We start from the raw sequence: 22,264 nt of genomic DNA, 5'->3' as shown, positions 1-22,264 counted from the left end.
GATCCAAGCTTTTGGAACTAATCATTATTTGACAAAAACTGCTAGGAAAATTGGAAAAAGGTACAGCAGAAACTAGGTATAGACCAACACCTCACACCATATACCAAGATAAGGTCAAAATGAATACATGATTTACACCTAAAGGGTGATACTATAAGCAAATTAAGAGAGCATGGAATAGTTTTATCTGTCAGATTTATGGACAAGCAAAGAATTTAGGGCCAAAGAAGATATAGACAGCATCACAAAATATAAAATAGATAATTTTGATTATGTAACATTAAAAAGTTTTTGCACAAACAAAACCAACGCAACCAAAATTACAAGGAAAGCAGAAAACTCGGGGGAGGGGGAAATTTTGCAACAAGTGTCTCTGATAAAAGTCTAATTCATTAATCAAATACATAGAGAACAGAGTCAAATTTATAAAAATACAAGTCATTCCCCAATTGATAAATGATCAAAGGATATGAACAGGCAAAAAACTATCTACAGTGATATAAAAAATGCTCTAAATCACTATTGATTAGAGGAATGCAAATTAAAACAACTCTGAGGTACTACCACCTCACACCTATCAGACTGACTAATATGACAAAAAAGGAAAATGTCAGATGTTAGAGGGGACATGAGAAAACCGTGATACTAATGGTTGGTGGAGTTGTGAACTGATCCATCCATTCTGGAGAGCAATTCATAAATATACCCAAAGGCCTATACAACTGTGCATACCTTTGATCCAACAATACCACTACTAGGTCTATATCACAAAGACATCCAAAAAAAGTGAAAAGGACCTGTTTGTACAAAATATTTATAGCAGCTCTTTTTTGAGGTGGCTAAGAATTGGGAATTGAGGGAATATCTAATTGGGGAATGGCTAAACAAGCTGTGGTACATAATTGTAACGGAATATTATTGTGTTATAAGAAATGACAGGCAGGATAATTTCAGAAAAACCTGGAGAAACTTACTTAACTGATGCATAGTGAAGTGAACAGAACTACAAGAATGTTGTACACAATAACAGCAATATTGTTTAATGAAGAACTGTGAATAACTTGGCTATTCTCAGCAATGCAATGATCCAAGACAATCCTGAGGGGGTAATAATGAAGCATACTATCCGTTTCCAGAGAAAGAAATGATATTGTTTGAATACAGACTGAAGCAAGCTATTTTTTACTTTCTTTCATTTTTTTTCTATTCGAGTCTTCTTGTACAAAATGACTAGCATGAAAATCTTTTATATATTTGCACATGTATGACCTATATCTGATTGCTTATTATCTCATGGGGGGGAAGGGAGGAAAGGAGGAATAGAATTAGGAAGTCAAAACTTTAAATAAAAATTTTTTTTTTAAAAAAGGAGTTAAGGAAAGTATAAAGCTGACCTGGTTAAACATAAGATAAAGATGTTGAAGGAAGAAAAGTGTGGCCAGGGCAGGAAAGATGGACTGAGAAACCAGGGAGTGGACGCAGTACATAGAAATTGTAATAAAGACAGGATAGATTTAGAAGGGTATGTTACAGTGAGAGATGGAAGAGATAATATTATTTATGATCAGCTAAAAGAATTTCAGATTTATGAGCTGTAGAGATTAAACAATTGTGGGTGATGTTGAGAGCAAAGATATAATCAACCATACCCATGTGTGGCTGGGGTGGAATGAAGGTAAAAATTATGGGAATTTCAAAGATGGATGAACTAAGAAGCAAAAATATTTTTAAAAGACTCCACTCAACTAGCACTGACATTAATTGCTTTTGTATTTGTCAATTTGATAAGTAGGCCTCACTTGTTATTAAAAACCAGAAGGTTGAATAAAGTTCTTGCTATGGTTATACATAACAAGAAATCTTGTTGATTTTAACATGTATGGAAGGCACTATGTGGAGAAGAATCTTTACTGCAGCATTTACTCTACTAAATCAAATACTTGCTTGGAGTCAAGCAATAAGGACAGAGGAGTATTATATTCTCTGTACCTTTTAGTCAATTATGAAACTATAAAGATGTGCCCTGCTATATAATGCTGTTTGCAAAAGCCTATTCCCTTCATCAAGGATGCCCTTGATACAAGTATCGAATGTTTGCATAAAAGACTGCAGCAATTAACTAAAGAAGCAAAAGAGTCAATAGTTTAAGATTTTCTCAATCACCTTTCTTCAGAAATATGATCTGTAACTTTTTTAGATCTCTTGCCATGTCATACATTGTTCAGTACAGCACATATATCAAAGAGGTTATCCTTAAACATGGTGAGGTTCTCCAGATATTCTTGTTCTCTGGTACTGAAAGCTTACAGCCCAAAGAATGTGTGGAGCCTCCTAAATGACATTCATAATGAATAAACAGTTTGGCCTATCAATAGAGACCAAGTAGATAAAGGATGTCTATTGTCCAGATTATGAAATATAGTTGGATGAACAGCCTATATACCTACGACGGTTACTGCAGAAAGACAAGTCTGTCTTTCTTAGAAAATATTAAGAGATCGGGCTAGATTAGATTGCCTCTCAGAAAATGTGCAGTGGTTTTAATAATCCCAAGCATCTTCCTAAAACAAAAGCCTATCTTTTCAACATTAATATTCTTCCACTAATGCTGCATGGCTATGAAAAATATAGTAATAAAAGTCTCTAAAGAATTAAAGTTACAAGTCACCCAGAGAGCAATGGATAGATGGAAAGACGTAGTGGATATGATCATATACTACGTTACCAAACAATAACTGTAGAGAAATAGTGTAACAGTATCACCAGAGATGTATAATCAGAAAAGTAGGTAGGCCAATTATGAAGGGTATCATGGGATACCCAATCACACATACTCTACTGGTATCTATACAACATCAAGCACTCTGGAAAAAAGTCCTATTAGGCCATTAGGCTATTAGGAGAACTCCCAGTCAAGGATTTAAAGAGGGATGCTGGCTGTGCAAATTGCCAAAGACCAAATACAGAAGAGTTCTGAATACCCACATCAATGAGACTGAAGATCCATTTAAGTGCTAAAAGGCAGAAATGAGGGGCCAGACTATCCCAGGCATGGAGGCACAAGGGACAGAGACAAGAGATAGGAGTGTCAGGTGCAAGGAACAAGCAGGCAGTAGAGCTGATTCATATAGAACATGGAAAAGAGTGACGTATAAAAAGACTGGTAAGGTAGGAAGGGGCCAGACTGTGAAGGGCTTTAAATGCCAGAGGATATTTATATTTCACTCCAGAAGTAATTGGAAGCAACTGGAGTTTACTGATTGGGAGGGAGGGGGAGGGTTTAACATGGTCAGACTTGCACTCTAGGAAAATCCCTTTGATTGCCAAGTGGAGGACAAACTGGATTGGGGAGAGGCAAGGCAGAAAATGAATCAGAAGATTAGAAGGCTCTGGCAGCAATATTCCAGGCAACAAACTGGCATGTTGGCTATACGAGTAGAGAGAAGGCAAGAGAACAAGAATTTACAGAGCATCTACTATGAGACAGGCACTATACTAAGCACTTTACAAACATTATCTCATCTGATACTCACAACAACTCTTTGAAGTAAGTGCTGTTATTTTTAACATTTTAAAGCTGAGGAAACTGAGGCAAACAGAAGTGCTTGTCCAGGGTCACACAGCTACTAAGGGACAGAGACCAGGTCTGAACTCTGGCCTTCCTGATTCCATGCTCACAGTTCTATCCACTGCACCACCGAGTTGCCCTAAGAAGATTTATAGGAGAGATGTGAAGATAGAAACCACAAGATTTGTCAACTGATAAGGTATGTGGGATTGAGTGAAAGTGAAGAGTTGAGAATGACACCAAAATTGCAACCCTGATTACCTGGGAAAATGGTAGAGCCCTCAACAGTAATAGGAAACTTCAGAAAAGCAGGAGGAATTTGGGGAGAAAGATAATGATCTCTTTTCTGGATACTGTTATTTTGAGATGCCTATGAGACAACCAGCTTGAGATGTTAAAAAAAGACAATCGGTGACATAGGGACCGTGGCTTGGGAGAGAGACTAGGGCTAGATATTACAGATATGAAAATCATTTTCCTAGAGATGATAAATGAACCCATGGGAGCTGATAAGATCACCACTTGAGATAATACAGAGCAAAAAGAAAACAGTTCACAGGACAAACTACAGGGAGCCCCCAAGTGAAGAAACTCCTACTGATGTAGGCCCATTAGTCAATCAGTCAGTAAGCATTTAAGTGCCTTCTCATTTTCTTTGTAGTACATAGAGGTTTTATTTCTTCATTTGCTTGTTTTTTAAACATAGAGACAATGCATAGTTTTAAAAAGTTACCAGAGCACTAAAGGGTTAAGTGGCTTGCCCAGGATCACACAACCAGTATGTGCAAGACATAGGTAGGACCTGAAGACATAGGTCTTCTTGTTTCCCAGACCAGTTCTTTGTCCACCATGCTGACTCTCAGTTGAATGTATTTATTAACTTCTCTTTACTAAGTTTACCTCATTCCTAGTACCCTCAGCCCATCCCCTCCCTTGTCTTCAATCTCTGTATCTACTCATTTCTTTCCCATTGTCAATTGCACAGGCATCACACATTCTCAAACCTTGATTTACCATGCTCTCAAGTTAGCATCCTATGTGACTCTTCCCTTTCTCTGCCCAACTGCTGTCTCAAGCTTCCTCCATTACTTGTCAGCCCTTTGCTATCTGGCTTCTGACCCCATCACTTGAGTGAAACCTCAATCTCAAAGATTACAGATAATCTAAACCAGAAGTCAGCAAACTACAGGCCCAACTGTGCTTGTTTTTGTACATCCCTTGAGAATTTTTAATTAATTTTATTGTATTTAAAAATGCAACAAGGCAGACTTCTGATCTAAACACTAAATCCTTTGAACTTTTCTCAGTCTTCACACTTCTCAACTTCTCCACAACTTTGTACATCATTGACCATCCCTTTCTCCGGAATATTCAATTCAATAAACATTTACTAAGTACTAACTACATACGTAGCACTGCGATAGTCACTGTGTACAAAGACAAAACTAAATGGTTTTTGCTCTCAAACACCTTACATTGTAGGTAGATACAACACAAAAACAGGTAAGTAAACACAAAAGAACATACAAATTTCAGAAGGGGGAGAGAGCACTGACACTTCAAGAGACAAGAGAGAGAGCTCAGGACAGGTTTCATGTCAGAGATACCACCTGAGCTTAGCCTTGAAAGAAGCAAGGCAGAGGTGAGAAAATATTGTCTCCTCCCTTTGTTCCTGTGACATTGTTCTGTCCTCTTCTTCCTCCTACTAGTCTCGCTTTCCTTCTCTGTTCTTCGGTTAGATCAGCATTTCCTACCCTACAAAAAAGGGCATCCCCATGACAGTGAAGAAAGCAAAGCCCTCTTTTTAGTTTTCCCCTCTACATTCAACTCCTTACTGTTCTCATTAATCACATCTCTCTACATTGAGTGTTCCAAATCTATAGAACCATTCCTAATTTCTCCCCAACTTTAATACTACATCATCATACAGCCTCAGACACATAACACTCACTAGCTGTGTGACTGGGGCAAGTCACTTAACCCCAACTGCCTCACAAAAAAAAAAAAATACTGTATCATCAACTGCCTGGTAAATATCTCCACCTAGGTGTCCTGTAGGCATCAGAAACTCAACATGTCCAAACAAAACTGATTATGTTTTCCTTCCTGCCCATCCTCCTCCAAATTACACTTACTCTTCCTTCCAAGTCTCCCTATTTCTATTGAAGGTAACCACCATCCTCCCACCTTCTCAATTCTTAGGTTTTTTTTCCCCCCTAGCTCTCTCAAATTCTGAAATTTAATAACCATTTGCCTTGGAAAGGTATAGTTAGAATTTCTCCATACTGGACTATACAGTTTCTACTTGTGTGTTACTGTCCATTTTTGACTGTTCTGGAAGTTCTCTACAATTAGTTACTCAAAATACAATATTTAACTTTTCTTCTTTTTCAGTGTTTTAATCTAGAAGTCCAATTACACTAAGATTTGTGCTTCCTTCTGTTTTCCAAATCTGGAAACAAACAGATGCATGACATCTCATGAATATTTGTTGGTTGCTTTTTAAGACCTATTACATTCTAAGATTGTACTTTAATTTTATTTTTATCCATTTAATGCTCTTCATTCTGTTTTCTTGGTTGCTATTCCCACTGTTTTTTGTTCTCAGGTACAGTATTAGTTTATATTTCCTAATTGTTCTTTCATCTCTTCTCAAAGAGATATATACAAATATATATACATACCTAACTACAGTATCTTCTTTTATTGAATTACAGACTTCCTTCAATTCTTTTAATACGCTCATTATCCAATTTATTTCATCCTCTGGTACTTCCATCCCAACCAGCAATGTTTCAATTTGAGAAGAGCCTTAAGGCTAAGGAGTCTGGACTCACACACATATATAAACACGTGTGTATATTCATATGGACATAAACACATGTACACACACGTGTGTGCATTCCCTGTGTCACGCGTGCATGCACGTGTCACATATAAACATAGGTGCATGCATGCATTTCTATATACATATGGAGATATACACATATATATCTCCCTACAATCCACTCACTTTAGGAATATTCTATTCTATTATACTTCTGATATAATATAAGTCACATGCTTTCAGGAAAAAACAGCAGCAACAAGATAGTTTAAAGAGAGAGGTGGCAAGAATCATTTAAATTTTATCAGAAAATTTGGTAGGACATTTCTGTCATTATAAACCCAACTCCTTTCATTTTTCATAGTACCATGTACAATGCAATGTGAAAGCCTCCCAGCTGAATATAATGAATCCTGACATCTGAATTTTCCCAAAGTACAAGTAATATCAGCTATAGTAATGGCCACACACATCATTCTTTATGTTGCATGACATCTAGATCTGCTTTAAACAAAGGCTGCTGTTCCATAGTTCAATTAAACATGCAGAGGAAAAAAGTAATAAAGAAAAAATGCTTTCCAAAGAAAAGACCTTATCCACAAAGCAATATCACAAAGTGACCTTTACAACTTACAATATATTTCCCTATAGCAAATAGCAAATAGAACAAATGTAAAAGAAAAATCTAGTATTTTACCTTTAATTCTCAAAAGAAAGGAGAAAATATACTGTGACAAAGTTTAATATGCTAAGTCTTAATAGTTTATTCTGACATGATTTATCAATGCATTTTAAGTTCTAATATTCTGACCCTTAAGTATTACAATGGCCTACTAGAATCATCTTAACTTTTAAAAGAATTTAAAGCATATACTCTATATTTCAAAGTTTACAATTTAAAATATTTGAAATGTTAATGAACATTTATAATAGTTTAAATATATAAACAAAAAATAATTAGTATTTAGAAAAAATGAACACAAGTTGCTAAAAATCACACGAATGGCTGCCTGCTCAGGATTCTTTGACTAGATCTGCTCAATAAAAATGAGTTTTCACAGTATTTCACTGGCAAGGGGATGTTATCATTTAATTTTCAAGTTTTAATAATGAAGTCAAACTTACTTCTCCATCTTCAATTAAAGAAGATAGTGACCTGGCTTCCAAATGGCCTGAAAGTTTAGCTACAGAATAAAAGCAACATGGTTATTTTTAGAGCTCTACAGGCATAAAAATACAGCATTAAACTGTGACCTACAGCTATGCACAGCAAAGCATCACATCATGCGACAGTCTTAACTTTAGCTAGGAGCACATCTGTAGTTGCTTCAGACTACTGTTATTCATCTCACTACCAACAATATATTTGCAAGCATTTGAAGCAAACATCTGTATCTGTACCTACTTGTTTCAGATTGCTTCCACAGGCAAAACTACATTCAGAAGGTAGGAGATCTTAATGGACTTCATGGAGAATAAAGTCAGTTATATTTTTTAATCAAACAAGATGAAATAAGCAGCAGCCTCATCAACAAAGAAATCAAAAGCACATTCCCAACAGGGAAAGTAATTTATCACGAACTCAGTTTAAAAGGCTAATTAAATAAGACAGGCTGCTTCTCTCAACAGTGGACACATCCAAGAGAACAGGATATAACTGAATAAAATCTCTACTTCAAGCAAAACTCCTTTCAACCACAACCACCACACACTGGACGGTAACAACTTAACAGGTATGTTTTCATTTTTTTCTTTATACAACATAGATCAAAAAAAACCTATTCTTAGGTAATCCTCTCCTAAACACTGAATCTTATTTACTAGTACTCATGGTAGTAAATATTACCAATTATTTTAGAAGTTGTTAAACTGGAATAATTCTAGTGGGAAAAATGTTTAGCTGTACTAACAACATATTTATGAGAACAAAATATAAGTTTATCAAGTTTTTAAGCTCTCTTGCCTGTTGGCCAAAACCTGCCTGTGTATTAGAAGATTTCATAATTTATTTTTTCCAATTTTATTTTGAACTTGTACAATGAAATATTACTCTATGACAAATCTACTGCAAATTTATCAAACGCTTTCTAAGTCTGCCCTAGAATGATTCTAGAGTCTATTGTGCAATTAATAAATGTGTGTGATTTTTCCAGATTATAAAATGCCACTTTTTAGCTGGATGAAGTGGTCAAAAAGAGAATCCCATAAATCCACACACCATCCAGGTTCAGATACAGTAACAAAGACTCTACTTCGAGAACTCACATGGCACCTAAAAGAACGTGAGAGATTAATACAAGAGATTGAAAATGAACAAAAAGTGAAAAAAACTGGTGTGGATTACAACTGGCTAAAAAACTACCAAAATCCCCAAGCAACCATCCCAGCTACTGAACAAAGACAGCTTGAAGCTCTCTGCTCACAAGTTCAACCTTGCCAGACTGGAACTATTCTCAGCAGGTATAAATACAGGATTCCTTTTTTAAGACGTTTACAGGCATTAGTCTTAAACTCCTTATTTACTTAGACTGGAAATTTTAAGCAATTATGTAACTTCTTTAGCTGTAGTCATCAAACAAGATAGCAACCATAATACATAATAGTCCCTCTAGATAAAGTATGTTTTTATGACTCTGCATAGCCCAAAAGAAAATATGATTTATTCTTTTTTGTATAACAAATATTACCTTTTGCACAATTTCTACACTATCATTGGTCCTATATTATTTAATACTGATTTTGAGCTTAGAAATGATTCATTTAAAATCATAATCCTACAGGTGACAATGGTTTTACATTAATTTTTTCAATCACTTAGATAATGGTCACTACTTTCCTAGCAATAACTACTTTAATTTCAGAAATCTTCCACTAAAATTTTTGCATAAGGTTTCAAAGGCCACATAAGAATGATAAAAGAAGAATGAACTTATGTTCTTTCTATACAGAAAACCCTTCAGGGTAAAGTCAGTTTATGTCAACAAAACATAAGTGAAAACTAACAAAACTTTAATGGATTTTAATCCTTCCTTAGAAAAAAATTTAATCCTAAAATATACAAAAATCTCTTTGACCAGGGCTTTGTGGATTTTTTTTAAAATGGAACTACAAATACTGAAAGTATTTCAAAACTAGATATTCATTACTAGTTTTTCTTCTAGATTTCGAGAAGTTTTAGCAGAAAATGATGTTTTGCCATGGGAAATAGTCTACATCTTCAAGCAAGTGCTGAGAGATTTTCTAACCAATGCAGAAAAACAAAGTCAACAAGAGGAACGAGAAGACACAGAGAATACAAACCGCTCTGTCCACTTTGGAGTTCTAGGTGAAAGTACCAAGAATTCAGATAAAGAAGAAATTCCCACTATTTCAAGTTACATTGATAAAAATACAAAAAATATGTTCCCTACATTCTCACAGAGAATATGGAATCTTCCATATTACTAGCCATCAACTTAATCACTCATCATCACTCAAGTATTCATTTGTATGATTTTAAACTTGAACCCACAACATGAAATACAGCTTAGAAATAAGAAAATGTGATGATTTCATGTTTCCCTTTGTTACAAGGTAAAAGGTTTACAACTCTTATGGATGTCCTTATATTTTCTATAATTAGAACTAACCTTAGTTATTGTACAAAAAATATGTTTTCATTTAGCAGTAATGTTTAACTAAAATGTATATTGTGGTTCTCTTAAGTAAATCTTTGAAGTATTTCCTTGTTTTTATCATACCTCTAACACATACTACAGAAAACAAACTAATTTTATGTACTTAAAATGAAACCAACACTTTGTAAAGCGTGGATAGCAAGGACAATTTTTAAAAAATATCTACATAAAAAAGCTACATGTAGAATAAAATGGATGTTTTAAAGTTCTTATCAATTGTACTCACAACATAACAATGATCTAAAACACAAGCAGCATCCTAAAATGCATATATAATCTCTAGATTAACTAAAGGAAATGGTCTGGGTTTTAATATTTATATTAACATTTAATATATTATTTAATTCAATTAATTTAAATTAATCTAATATTAATAGTTGGTAGTCTCCTAGAACAAAAATTATACACTAACTTCAAATAGGCTTCCCTCTCAGCTCAAGCAAAATGTGAAAATAACTTAACTTTAAGATTATAATTCAGGTATTTATAATAATTCTGTGAAAGAATGAAAAAGGCTCATGGATCTGAACCATTCAAGAAGGTAAGTACCCAAGAGACAGACTTTACACAAGGCCTTAAGGTCAGCAAATATGTGAAGAAAATTAAAATTTGAGTTCTATCTCTAAATAAACATACAAACAAAAAAGAATTAAATTCCAAAATTAAGACCTCTATACAGGGGCAGGGAGGGAGGTAAATGCATAAGCTCCAGTTTCTTTTTCCCTCACCAAACTTCTTTTAAAAATTTTGGTTTTGCTTGAATTAAATCTCAAATCCAGTAGTATCAATAAATGTGTACACAAGGGCAGGCCTTAACAAAAATCAAGATGACTCAAATATAAATAAATCCATTTGTGGATCCAAATAAACCCAAAGGAAATTTCATATTTTAATATCTCATCTCTCTTCCTCTTGTATTTGTTATTTATGACAATTTTTTTTCTGGAGAAGCTTAAATCTTTGAGAAAAACACAGGTTCAATAGCCTTCTGATGTAAGCCCCTGAAAAAGGAGGCATCTCAGAGCATTTATACCACCTTTCCAGATTTCCACTTCCTCATCTATAAAATTAGGGGTTGAATTAAAGTCTTGTGTCCTTCCCAGGTCCAGAATGAAAAAGGGAGAGAATGTAGCACTATAAGAGTACACGGGCACAAAACAAATGTTGAAGACTCAAGTCTGCTCTAAGAACTTGAAATAGCTGGATTACACTCATCCCCTATTCACTGTGCCATTCCAGACAGAAAACGTTCTAAATGAAACCTGGTTCATTAACAAGAAGCCTGCTACTCCCTGAGGATTTCTAGGTGTCTATTGAGAGAGGGCAAATGCCAATTCAGAGACCCAGAAATATTTGCAAACAAGGCTTTATCAATGCTTTTCCATCCCCTAGATCAGAAACAAGATCTTTTAAAAATCAACTATATTCGCTCCCACTTGATAAGACTATAGACCATAATAAAGAGACTCAGGCTTCATAAAATGTTCCTCTTGATACCATTAAGGATGGGGTGAGGAATGACAAAAAAGATCAATGTATAGAAGTTGTAAAGAAACTTGATTCAGGCTCAAAAGCTAAACTTCCTAATAACTAAAAGTGGAATGAGTTTCCTCCATAAATACTGTGTTCTGAGTTACTGGAAATCTTGAAAGAAAATACATAGGATTCCTACTTGATAGAAATCTCCTTTATGACATCCCTAATAAGACAGAGTTTGGGCTACATGACCTCCAAAGTCCCTTCAAACTCAGATTCTGTAATTACAGTCCTATCCACTATCACCAGAGTCTTTATTCTAAACTAACCAGGTACCATTTTACATTATAGTTATGGGGGTGGATCAGGGGAATTCCTGATCAACAATCAACTTACCTTATTATACTGACTTTGCATTTCCTCCAGCACTTAATGTAGTATTCTTTCAGTGAAGTCTAACTACACGACAGTAATATAAAAAGTCAAGTCTAAACTAGAATTAAAATTAAATTTTTGCTAATCAAAATTTTTGGTTGAACTTAAAATGAAAAACATTGAAATTAATTTCCTCAGAATATCCAAGCTTTTCAAAAAGCTTGAAAGAATGAACAAGATAATCAAAGGATACTTCTGGCCCAAACTTTCAGGGGAAAGAAAAAAGAAATGACCAACTAGGAAAGTATTGTTTTAGACAAATTTTCACAAGAGATGTATTTCTCATATTTTAGGCATTCTAAGGAGAGGCTTACTATTTTTCCAAGCATCCTCTAGTGCAGCAGCTCTTAAACTTTTCACAGTGGTAGAACCCTTCAGCTTAAACAAATCTTTAGCAGAACCCTTGTGGCAAAATCCTCTAAAATTATTTTTACGCCTATTAACAAATAGCATGGTTCATTTTTTTAAGCAGACTTGAGGTGTGTTTTAGGTTTCCCTGCAGCACAACTTGAGAAACAGTGCTCTAGTGAATCTTTATAAAAGAAATAACCATTCCAACTTAGCTTTTTAAAAAGTTTAATTTAGATTTTTATGTAATCAGCATACCCATATTCCACTGATAAAGGAATCACTATCGAAAGGTTACTGCATGCTTACAAACAAGTTTTTTGGGTTGGGGCAGAGGAGAGGTTGTGATCTTTTATTCCATTGGGGAACTTCCAATGAGGAAACTCCCTCTACAAACACAGAACTTCAGCTCAGTCTTAAGAAAGGTGCCCAGGGCAATGAGAACTTAAGTGACTAGACCAGAATCACAATAGCCAGTCTGTTAAGTCAGTCAATAAACATAATAAGCACCAACTATGTGCCAGGCACTGCATTATATGCTTTGGGATACAAGTAAAGGGAAAAGAGTCTGCTCTTAATCAACGTGCAAAAAATTACGTACAAGCTAGACACAGGATAAATTGGAAATAATCAACAGGGGGAGTGCACTAGAATTAACAGGGATCAGGAAAGGCAATAAAAATCTAATAAACATATGACTATGAGCTTGACTTCTAAGGAAGCCAGTACTTAATTCTGAACAGAAAAAGTAACCAAAACACATGGCATCTAAGTGTTTACATTCTTCTTCTCCTCTCCTTCAGTCACAGTAAGGAAGATTAAGAAGGTATACAAAGGGAGGTATAAAAGGTAAAAGGAGGGGCAGCTAGGTGGTGCAGTGAATAGAGCTCCAGTTTTGGAGTCAGGAGGACCTGAGTTCAAATCCGGCCTCAGACACATAACACACACTAGCTGTGTGACCCTGGGCAAGTCACTTAACCCCATTGCCTAGGCAAAAAAAAAAGTAAGAGAGCAAAACAAGATAAGGAGCACATAGAGGAAGGGATCCTAAATGGGAAATCTACATAGCAAGGAGGGAGCAGTCCAGCCAAATCTATCATTCAATAACTTTTTAATAAGTGCCAACTTTGTGCAAAGTGCTGTGCTAACAGAACTGAAATGAAAACAAGGTGCACCATAAAAACTTAGAAACTTTACTCATATCCAAGGTCTCTAAACTCATCTTTCATTACAACCGTTAAGAAGAATCTTCCACTTCAGTCAGACTAACTCTTGCAGTAGCTTACAAGACTTGTTACTCCTACTTTCAGTAATCTTCAACTATGCCCTGACCTTTCCCCTCCTCTAAGTGAACTGTCTGAATCCCCTACCTCCTTCAAAATTCTACTGGAAACTCTCCTCTAAACCCAAACCATTCTGATGACTTCTTGAACTCAGTTTATAGTACATTAATTTTTACTGCCCAATTGCTCTGTAAAATGTGCTCTTCTGGTGTAATGAAGAGAGCACTGCACTTGCAATCTTCTAACTTGAGTTCCTATTGTGGTTCTGAGTTTATTTTCACTCCAACTCTCTGGACTTCAGTTTCCTCATCTTTAAAATGAGGGGCCTGGAACAGATATATAACCTCCAAGTTCCATCCTAGCTCCAAATTCTCTTATTTCAGCTGTTCAAAAGTGGAGAGTTCCTTAAAAATGTGGTTGTCCCCTTGTCCTTCGTAGTATCCCTGAAACTCAATGCTTTGCCAATAAAACTATAATTTATTAGGTGACAACTTCTCTGAACCTACATTTCCTCACCTATAAAATAGGAATAAATATTGTATACTACCTAAGAGAGTTGTTGTTGTAAACATTTTATTTTAGAAATGTCAAGTATTTATTATTCTCAAGAATGCTGGGATAACTGTTAGTCAATAAATTCCAAATGGTAGAATCAGCAAAAACATGCTAAGGAACAAAATAGCATGGAGTAGCGGAAAACATACTAGACTTAGAGCAAGAACTGGTGTTGAGTCCTAGCTCTGGACCTTATCAGACCTGTGATTCTGGGTCTCAGTTTCCTCACCTGTAAAATGGAAATAGGAATGAATACGTGTACTATATAACTCACAGGGTCGTGAGTCATGTTCTCAAACCTTAAAGTTCTATAAAAATGAATATATTATCCATACAAAAATAAGCCCTAGAACCAAAATCATTTATAGTTCCAAGGCCACTTTCGAGACATGAATAGCTACAAGTGCCCAAAGAAAATGAAATATTAGTTTCAACAAACATGAATTCAGCTGCACAAGCATAACAGAAGTTCTGCAACTGAACTGCAAAGGAAAATTAAATATGTTGTGGAAAACAATAGGTTTTATGTGTTCTTCACTAATTCAGTAAAATGCACAGTGGCAACTGGCATAGAAAACAGTTCTTAGAATGTCCTGTGACCACTAGAAATCGGCCCTTGGTTACACTTAATTAATGCCCATGACAAAATTACTATGCTTTAATCTTTATCAAGTTACAATAATATTTTCCCATATCCCTCACTGATGTCTCATTCAAGGCAATACCATTTTCTCCACTATTTCTGCAGACTTTTTTTAGCAGTTATAAGGAAATTAGTGTGGTTTCAATTAGAAAAATGTTCTAGAGACTCTAAAGCACTGTACAGAAACATGAGTTAATTCAATTCAACTAATGTGTGTTAAATATGTGTATGTACAAGGCACTGTGCTTAGCACTTAAAATATTAAGATAAAAAAATGACAAAAAACCCTGGACTCAGGATCTAACAGTATAATAGGAGGCAAGAAGATAAACCCCAGCCACATAGTACCTGTGTCTTCTTGGGTAAGCCACTGCTACTCTTTAGGCCTGAGTTTTCCCATCTATAAAAAGAAGTGATTGCACCAGATAGTCTCCAAGATTCCCTACATAGCTTTAATTACTAAGAACTTGCGCACAAATGAGTATAATGCAGGGTTAAATGTGATAAACACAAGGAAAAATCAGACAAAGTGCTACGACAAGTCTGAGGAGGAAAAGATTATGTATTAATAGAATCACAGATTTAAAACTAAAAAAGCCCTTTGAGTCATCAAATCCAACCTCCTCATTTTACACATGAGGAAACAGAAGCCCAGAGAAGCAAAGTGATATTTGCCCAAGATCATAAAAGTAGCCAGTCAGTGGCAAAGGCAGTATTCAAACCCAAGTCATCTGACTTCAAATTCTGAGTTCTTTCCATTGTACTGACTTCTTTTCCTCCCAATTAAACAAGATAGGCATGCCTCCAGTAGTGGAAATAGCTCAAAAGGTAAGTGAATGTCAGAGGTGGAAAGTGCTCTTAACTTTGAATGATCACTGAATTTAAAGGATATAAAAGGCCTTGGGACTCAACAGCCTCAATTCCAGAAAGTGGAATAAATCCCTCAACAAGCACTTTTAATAAGTATAGATACTGTGCCTAGCACTGGAGATAAGAGTACAAAGAATGAAACAATCCTTACCCTTAAGGAAATTACATTCTAATGGAGAAGGCAAATTCATATAGAGGAGAAATAACCTAAGTAGTTTGGGAGAAAGGGTACTGGCAGTTGGGGGTGGGAGGATCAGCAGAGCATTAGTGTAGAAGACAGCACTAGAGCTCACTGTTGGAGAAAGATGTTAAGTGAGGTGAAGAACATTCCAGGCGTGGAAGGCCAAGAATGAGCAAGAGTTGGAAAAGGCCAGTTTGACTAGATCACAGACTGTGGGATGGAGAATAAAGTACATTGAGGGTAGAACGGTAGGTTGAGGCCAGGTAGTGAAAAGCTTTAAAAGCTAAGGAGAGTTTCTGTTTGACCCCAGAAGTAATTTGAGTGGTAGGGTGACATAGTCAAATCTGTGCTTAAGGAAAATCACTTAGGCAGCAGTGTAGCACAGTGATGTCAAACTTAAATAGCATCTGGGCCACTAAACCATTCATAAGGATCCTGGTGGGATATAAATACATATACATATATATATGTATGTACTTACATATATATAACATATATAGACTTAGAAAAACACATTATATTAGCTATGTTTTTTTATTTATTTTATTTTATTTATATATTTTGTTAAATATTTCCCTGTTACATTTTAATTTGGTTCTAGCCGCACTCACTTTGACACCTCAGGTATAAAGAATGTACTGATCAGGGAGGAGAGAGACTATTGCACTTCTAGGGCTATGTCCCAAAGAGATCATACAAATGAGAAAGGGATCCACATGCACAAAAATATTTTTAGCAGCTCTTTCTGGGGTGGCAAAGAATTGGAAATTGAGGGAGTGCCCATCAGTTGGGGAATGGCTGAACAAGAGGTGGTATATGAATGTAATGGAATACTATTGTGCTATAAGAAATGATGAGGAGGCAGACTTCAGAAAAACCTGTAAAGACTTGTATGGAATGATGCTGAGTGAAGTGAGGAGAACCAGAACACTGTACACAGTAACAGCCACAATGTGGGATGACTAACGTTGATAGATTTAGCTATTCCAGCAATGAAAGGATCTAAGACAACTCCAAGTCTCATGACAGAAAATGCTATCCACATCCAGAAAAATAACCATGGAGTTTGAATGCAGATCAAAACATACTATCTGCTCTTTTTTTCCTTCTGTTTTGTTTTGTTTCTTCTTTCTTGTGGTTCCTCCTATTGGTTCTAATTCTTCTTTACAACATGGCTAATGTGAAAATATGTTTAACAGGAATGTATACGTATAGCCTACTATCAGATTTTGCATACCCTCTAAGGAAAGGAGGGGGGAGGAAGGGAGGATTTAAAACTCAAAAGCTTTTGGAAGTGATGGTTGAAAACTAAAAAATAAATGAATTAATTTTTTAAAAAAGTCTAACAGTATTCAGAAAAACTTGGCTAGACTCCTATTAACTGACAGTTAATAGGAAGGAAGCAGAAAAAAGAGAACACTATCCACAATGCCCACAGGAAAGCAACTCTTAAAAAAAAAGTCAGAATCCAAGCCAATACGATGAACCAGTCTTGATCCTGGGCCTGTGAAGCTGAAGTAAATCCCCTGATTTCCCTGGAGTGATGGAGCCCTTGAGAGACACATGTAACTGGACATGGTCAATATCTTAGTTGGTTTGGCTTAATCATACTTTTTTATTATAGGGGGTTGCGAAGAATGATAGATGTGAAAAGGAAAAGGAAGGTAATGAACAAAACTTAAAAAAAAAATAGGTTGCTATTGTTCACTCCCTCCACTGGAGAGTCCTTTCCCTTTTTTACGTCTCTCCCAAATACACAGCCCCTCCCCATTTCTAAAAAAGGGTCCGAAAGGAGGGTTCCCAGGGCCCCTTACCCGCCAACCACCGGGGAGGCCAAGGCTCGAGCATGGGCCTGTCCGCTGCCAACGCTGCCGCCCGCTCCCGACGCCGCCTGGTCACTCGAGGGCGGTCGCCGAGCCTCCTCTCCGGTCCTCGCCTCGGCCTCGGCTTCGGCTTCGGCCTCGGCCTCGGCCTGAGCCAGGGCCTCGGCCTCCACCTCGGCCTGGGCCTGGGCATAAGCCCGGGCTTGAGCACGATGAGCCTGCGCCCCAAGCCCGGGAGGGCCAGCAGGAAAGTTGGGCGGAGACCCCAGGAGCTCCACATTGGCCACCGTCTTGCCGATGGTGAACCAGTCGTTGATCTGGTCGAGGGTCAGCTTGCGCAACATGGCGGTGTCCGAGCGGACGGAGTCGCGGAGGCCCGTGGACGGAGCACGAGAGCGGACACGCTCCAGCCCTGCGAGCTTCGCCGAGCTTCTGGGGCGAACCAAACGCCTGCGAGGCAAAGAAATACCAGGCTACAGCCCCGCCCTCCGAGCTCCGCCCTCCGCCCCTATCCCTTCCTTCCAACGGGGCGGGGCTCCTCCCCCAGCACGTGCGCCACCGGGTCCCTTCGAGTGCTGCGCGCTCACACTGCAGGCTTCAAAGAGCCCTCCCGGAGCTGGGAAACCTGAGAAATTCTGGTGGTGGAAAAAGCTCTACAGAGAGAAGCTCTCAGCCCCCCACCCCTTCGAAGTTCACCTTCTGCGAACCTACGCAAGTGCATGTTCACCACCACCCCACGCCTACACACACACACACACACACACACACACACACACACACACACACACGCCCACCACCCCCCCACCTGGAGCCACATGCCTCTTGATGCCATATTTTGAAACAAAGCCGGAATTCTCACTCTTACTGGTCCTTCCCTCTACTGCTTTCCCGTGACACCAGAGAATGTTAATGCTCAAGCTTGTCTCAGAGATAGCCGTGGGGCTTCCTGCCTTCATCCACAGTTACCCTGAGATGGAATTTAATACACTTCAGGAGACAAGATTATTTTTTAATTTTTTTTATTTTTAACATTAATTTTTAAAAATTTTTGAGTTCCAGATTCTCTTCTTCCAGTTCCTTCCCCGTTCATTGTAAAGGCAAGCAATATATCAATTATAATGTTAAAAAAAAAAGCATGGAAAAACAAAGTGGAAAAAATACTTCCATTTGCACTCAAAATTAAGTTCTCTAGAGGCGCATAGCATTTTTCATCATGAGTCCTTTGGGATTGTATTGGATCATTGTATTGATCGGCAACATTCAATGTAATTTAATTAAACAAATATTTCTTAAGGACTTCCTATGTTATGATAATAAATAGCCATTTATTTTGCTGTTGTTCAGTGGTATTCAACTCTTCGTGACCCCGTTTGGGGTTTTCTTGGCAAAGATACTGGAGTGGTTTGCCATTTCCTTCTCCAGCTCATTTTAGCAGATGAGGGAACTGAGACAAACAGGATTAAGTGATTTACCCAAAGTTATATAGCAAATAAGTGTCTGAAGCCAGTTTTGAACTCAGGAAATTGAGTCTTCTGACTTCAGACCGGGCACTCTATCCATTGTTTGCCAAGCACTTTACATTTCCTTTGTATGGGTGATCTCATTTGATTAAAGGAAAGTAACCAGTTTCGCCTCAAACAAACCTGGGAAGCTCTAAGTGGCTACACCATGAGGCTTCTCTGCCCACTCCCAAGGCCAGGAATGACTCATACAAATAGACACAACCACAATACAAAAACAGTGATGATGCCACTTCTCCAGGACGCCTGGACAAACCCACACATCTTGTGGATCATGACATCCTCCCCTCATCACATTTTCTTTGCAGCATACTAAACCACTTAACAAGTGCTATTGTATAGGAGTCATCTGTGAAAGGAGAATAATCCTTACCCTACCAACTTCATGTTGTTGTGAGGAAAGTGTTTTGTAAACTTTAAAACACTATTTAAAATCTTAACTAATAACACTCAACAAACACTTCGTAGTTCATCCACTATGTGCAAAGGACTGAGCCTACCACAGGGAACCCCAAAATAAGGAGTGCCAAAGTCTCTGACCTCCAGGATCTCACAGCCTAACAAGAAGGCATGTGGTGAATCCCAGTTTAGCGATTTAATAACTGCACAACCTTGGGCAAGTCATATCGCTCTTTGGGTCTCAGTTTACCTTTTCTGTAAAGTGGGGCTTTATAATACATAGGGAGAGAGAAAAGTCAAATGCTATGACAAATTTAAAGATGGAGTCTATGGAACTATGAGCCCCTATTTCCAATCTTGTCTATTATCCCCTTCGACCAGGGAGAAGGGAAAGTTGGCTAAATCTCAAGAATAAATTCTCTCTACAAAGTCCTGCTTTAGTGATTTATGTGGATATGGCTCTGGGCTATGCTCACAGAGGGCAAACTCTAGAAGGCTCTGCCATGGTGAAAAGGCTTTGAACAGTGGTATACTTAGCATACTTGATGTCTAGAGTAGATAATTTTTAACACCCCAATCCTTTCTAAGAGAAAATTATTTTCAGTAGTAATCATGAAATTAATAATAATAATAATGGCCAGAAAAGAAAACCAGTAAAAATTTACTTTATTGAACTTCATATATGTAATCATGCCAGTAAAAAATAAAATAAAATAAATCTTACATTACAAAAAAAGAAAAACTAATGGATTAACACTTGTTAATTACATTGATTTTTTTTAAAAGGGAAAAAACTTATACCTTCATAATACTTCCTCATAGACAGAGGAGCCCCACAGTCTAGTCGTATATTAGTCTGTCATAGTAATGAATAAATAACATTACAGTTTCTCTTTTCAAGCCTTAACTTCTGCAAATTTGTCAATGACTTCGTTAAAACTCATCTTCACATATTCATATTAAATAATATAACCAGACTTATCAATCCCGTTTCACTCATAGTTGATGAAAGATCATTTTTATTCATTTTAATTTCAAAAATTTTCTTTCATATGAAGCAACAAAGCTAGGTGGTCCAGTGGACAGAGTGCCAGGCTCAGGAAGACCTGAGTTCAAATATGACCTCAAACATTTACCATTTGTGTGACCCTGGGCAAATCATTTAACCCTGTTTGCCTCATTTTCCTCATCTGTAAAAATGAGCTGGAGAAGGAAATGGCAAACCACTCATATCTCTGCCAAGAAAATTAGCTGTCAGTTCTCTAAAAGTGATATCTTTTTCCAATAGAAGTGCTAATTGAGGAACTAGATGCTATCAATATTGACATTCTCACTATAAATAAAATCAGAAGACAAAAGGAAGTAGAAGATAATAGAAAGATGACTTGTAGGTTTTCCTTGGCGTGACAACAAATGAAAGACAGCAGAATTGGACTGATCATGTAATTCAAAGGCAATAAGAAATATCATTTCATGGACTATTTAGTCATCTTAGGTTAGAGTGCTTACAATAAGTATTTGCAAATGGACACCATGAAAATAATAGCAGCTTATATGCCCACATCTGTTAAAGAGAATTAATAATGATAGTAATAATTAACATTTATATAGCACTTACTATTATGGAGGAGAATGGTGAAAGGTTATTAGCAGTATCGCCTTATAAAACAGCAAGAATCAGTGGAGAGAAAAGTGAATTTAAAGAAAGCTTGTTATGACTACAAAAAAAGAGATTAGACAATGTACTTCCCTCTTTCCATTAGAAAGATGGGGTAGAGGAGCAGTTAGGTGGCTCAGTGGATAGAGCACCGGCCCTGAATTCAGGAGGGCCTGAGTTCAAATTTGACCTCAGACACATAATACTTACTAGCTGTGTGACCCCGGGCAAGTTACTTAACCCCACTGCCTAGCCAAAAAAATTAAATTAAAAAGAAAGATGGGGTAGCATGTGTATAGAATGCCACTTACATTGTCAGAAACGATCAACATGAAAGTTTTGCTAAACTTTTTTAATCTTTACTACAAGGAAAGGTTCAGAACTACAAAATGAGACTTCCACTTCACATGGTCACAGAGGAGCCCAGCTCTCCCACATATACTCCAGCACATACAGGGTATCCCAAAAGTTAGTGCAGTTTTAAGCTTTAATAGTTTGAAACTTCACTAAGACTTTTGAGATGCCCAAGAGCATCAAAAAGAATAGTAACCAAGAAGACTGAAGAAAAAGAAAAGTAAGCAACTTCATGCAGTCTAGGACTGTACAAGAAGAAGGACAGATGTTTGTCAGTGCTCAGAAATGAGTTGTAAGAAGGGAATCAGAAGTGAACATGAGCATTAGTAAATGGCCTGAGGTCGTTCCGAGTGGAGATGTAGAGCTGGGGGGAAAAAAACTTAGTGATCTTTAATCCAACTGCTTCTTCTGACCAATGGAGAAACCCAGGCTCAGAGACTTGCCCCAAGTCCCATAGTAAGGGCTGGAATTTGAACCCAGTTTTTCTAACTCTAAATCCAGGGCTCCTTCTGCACCATTGCTCAAATACTTCCACGTGGCACAGCCCCTACATTGTAAATTCATTTAGTGTGGTGGAAAGGGAACCGAATTTGGCACCAGAATTCAAATCAACACATATTTGTTAAAGGCCTACTTTGTGTGAGAAGA

The 22,264-nt window shown here is 37.1% G+C and overlaps 2 protein-coding genes across 2 annotated transcripts in view; one reads left to right on the top strand and one right to left on the bottom strand.

The window, feature by feature from the left end:
- The window catches only part of TDRD9 (tudor domain containing 9), a 232,373-nt gene extending 214,343 nt beyond the window's left edge, over positions 1 to 18,030 (bottom strand). Inside the window, exons 1-2 of the mRNA XM_027849264.1 lie at positions 17,830 to 18,030; positions 2,588 to 2,616 (exon numbers count right to left, since the gene is read on the bottom strand). Of these exons, the coding sequence (XP_027705065.1) occupies positions 2,588 to 2,616; positions 17,830 to 18,030 (230 nt within the window). The remainder of the gene's footprint in view (positions 1 to 2,587; positions 2,617 to 17,829) is intronic.
- RD3L (retinal degeneration 3 like) lies at positions 8,557 to 9,842 on the top strand. The gene is made up of 2 exons (XM_027849265.1): positions 8,557 to 8,855; positions 9,557 to 9,842. The coding sequence occupies exons 1-2, from the start codon at positions 8,557 to 8,559 to the stop codon at positions 9,840 to 9,842; spliced, it is 585 nt and encodes a 194-aa protein (XP_027705066.1).
- Positions 18,031 to 22,264: the final 4,234 nt, after the last annotated feature.

Source organism: Vombatus ursinus, unplaced genomic scaffold (assembly GCF_900497805.2).
Source record: "Vombatus ursinus unplaced genomic scaffold, bare-nosed wombat genome assembly UNPS02007284.1, whole genome shotgun sequence".
NCBI classification, from domain to species: domain Eukaryota; kingdom Metazoa; phylum Chordata; class Mammalia; order Diprotodontia; family Vombatidae; genus Vombatus; species Vombatus ursinus.
The sequence above is the reverse complement of the archived record's forward strand: the minus strand, read 5'-3'. Positions and strand labels throughout refer to the sequence as shown.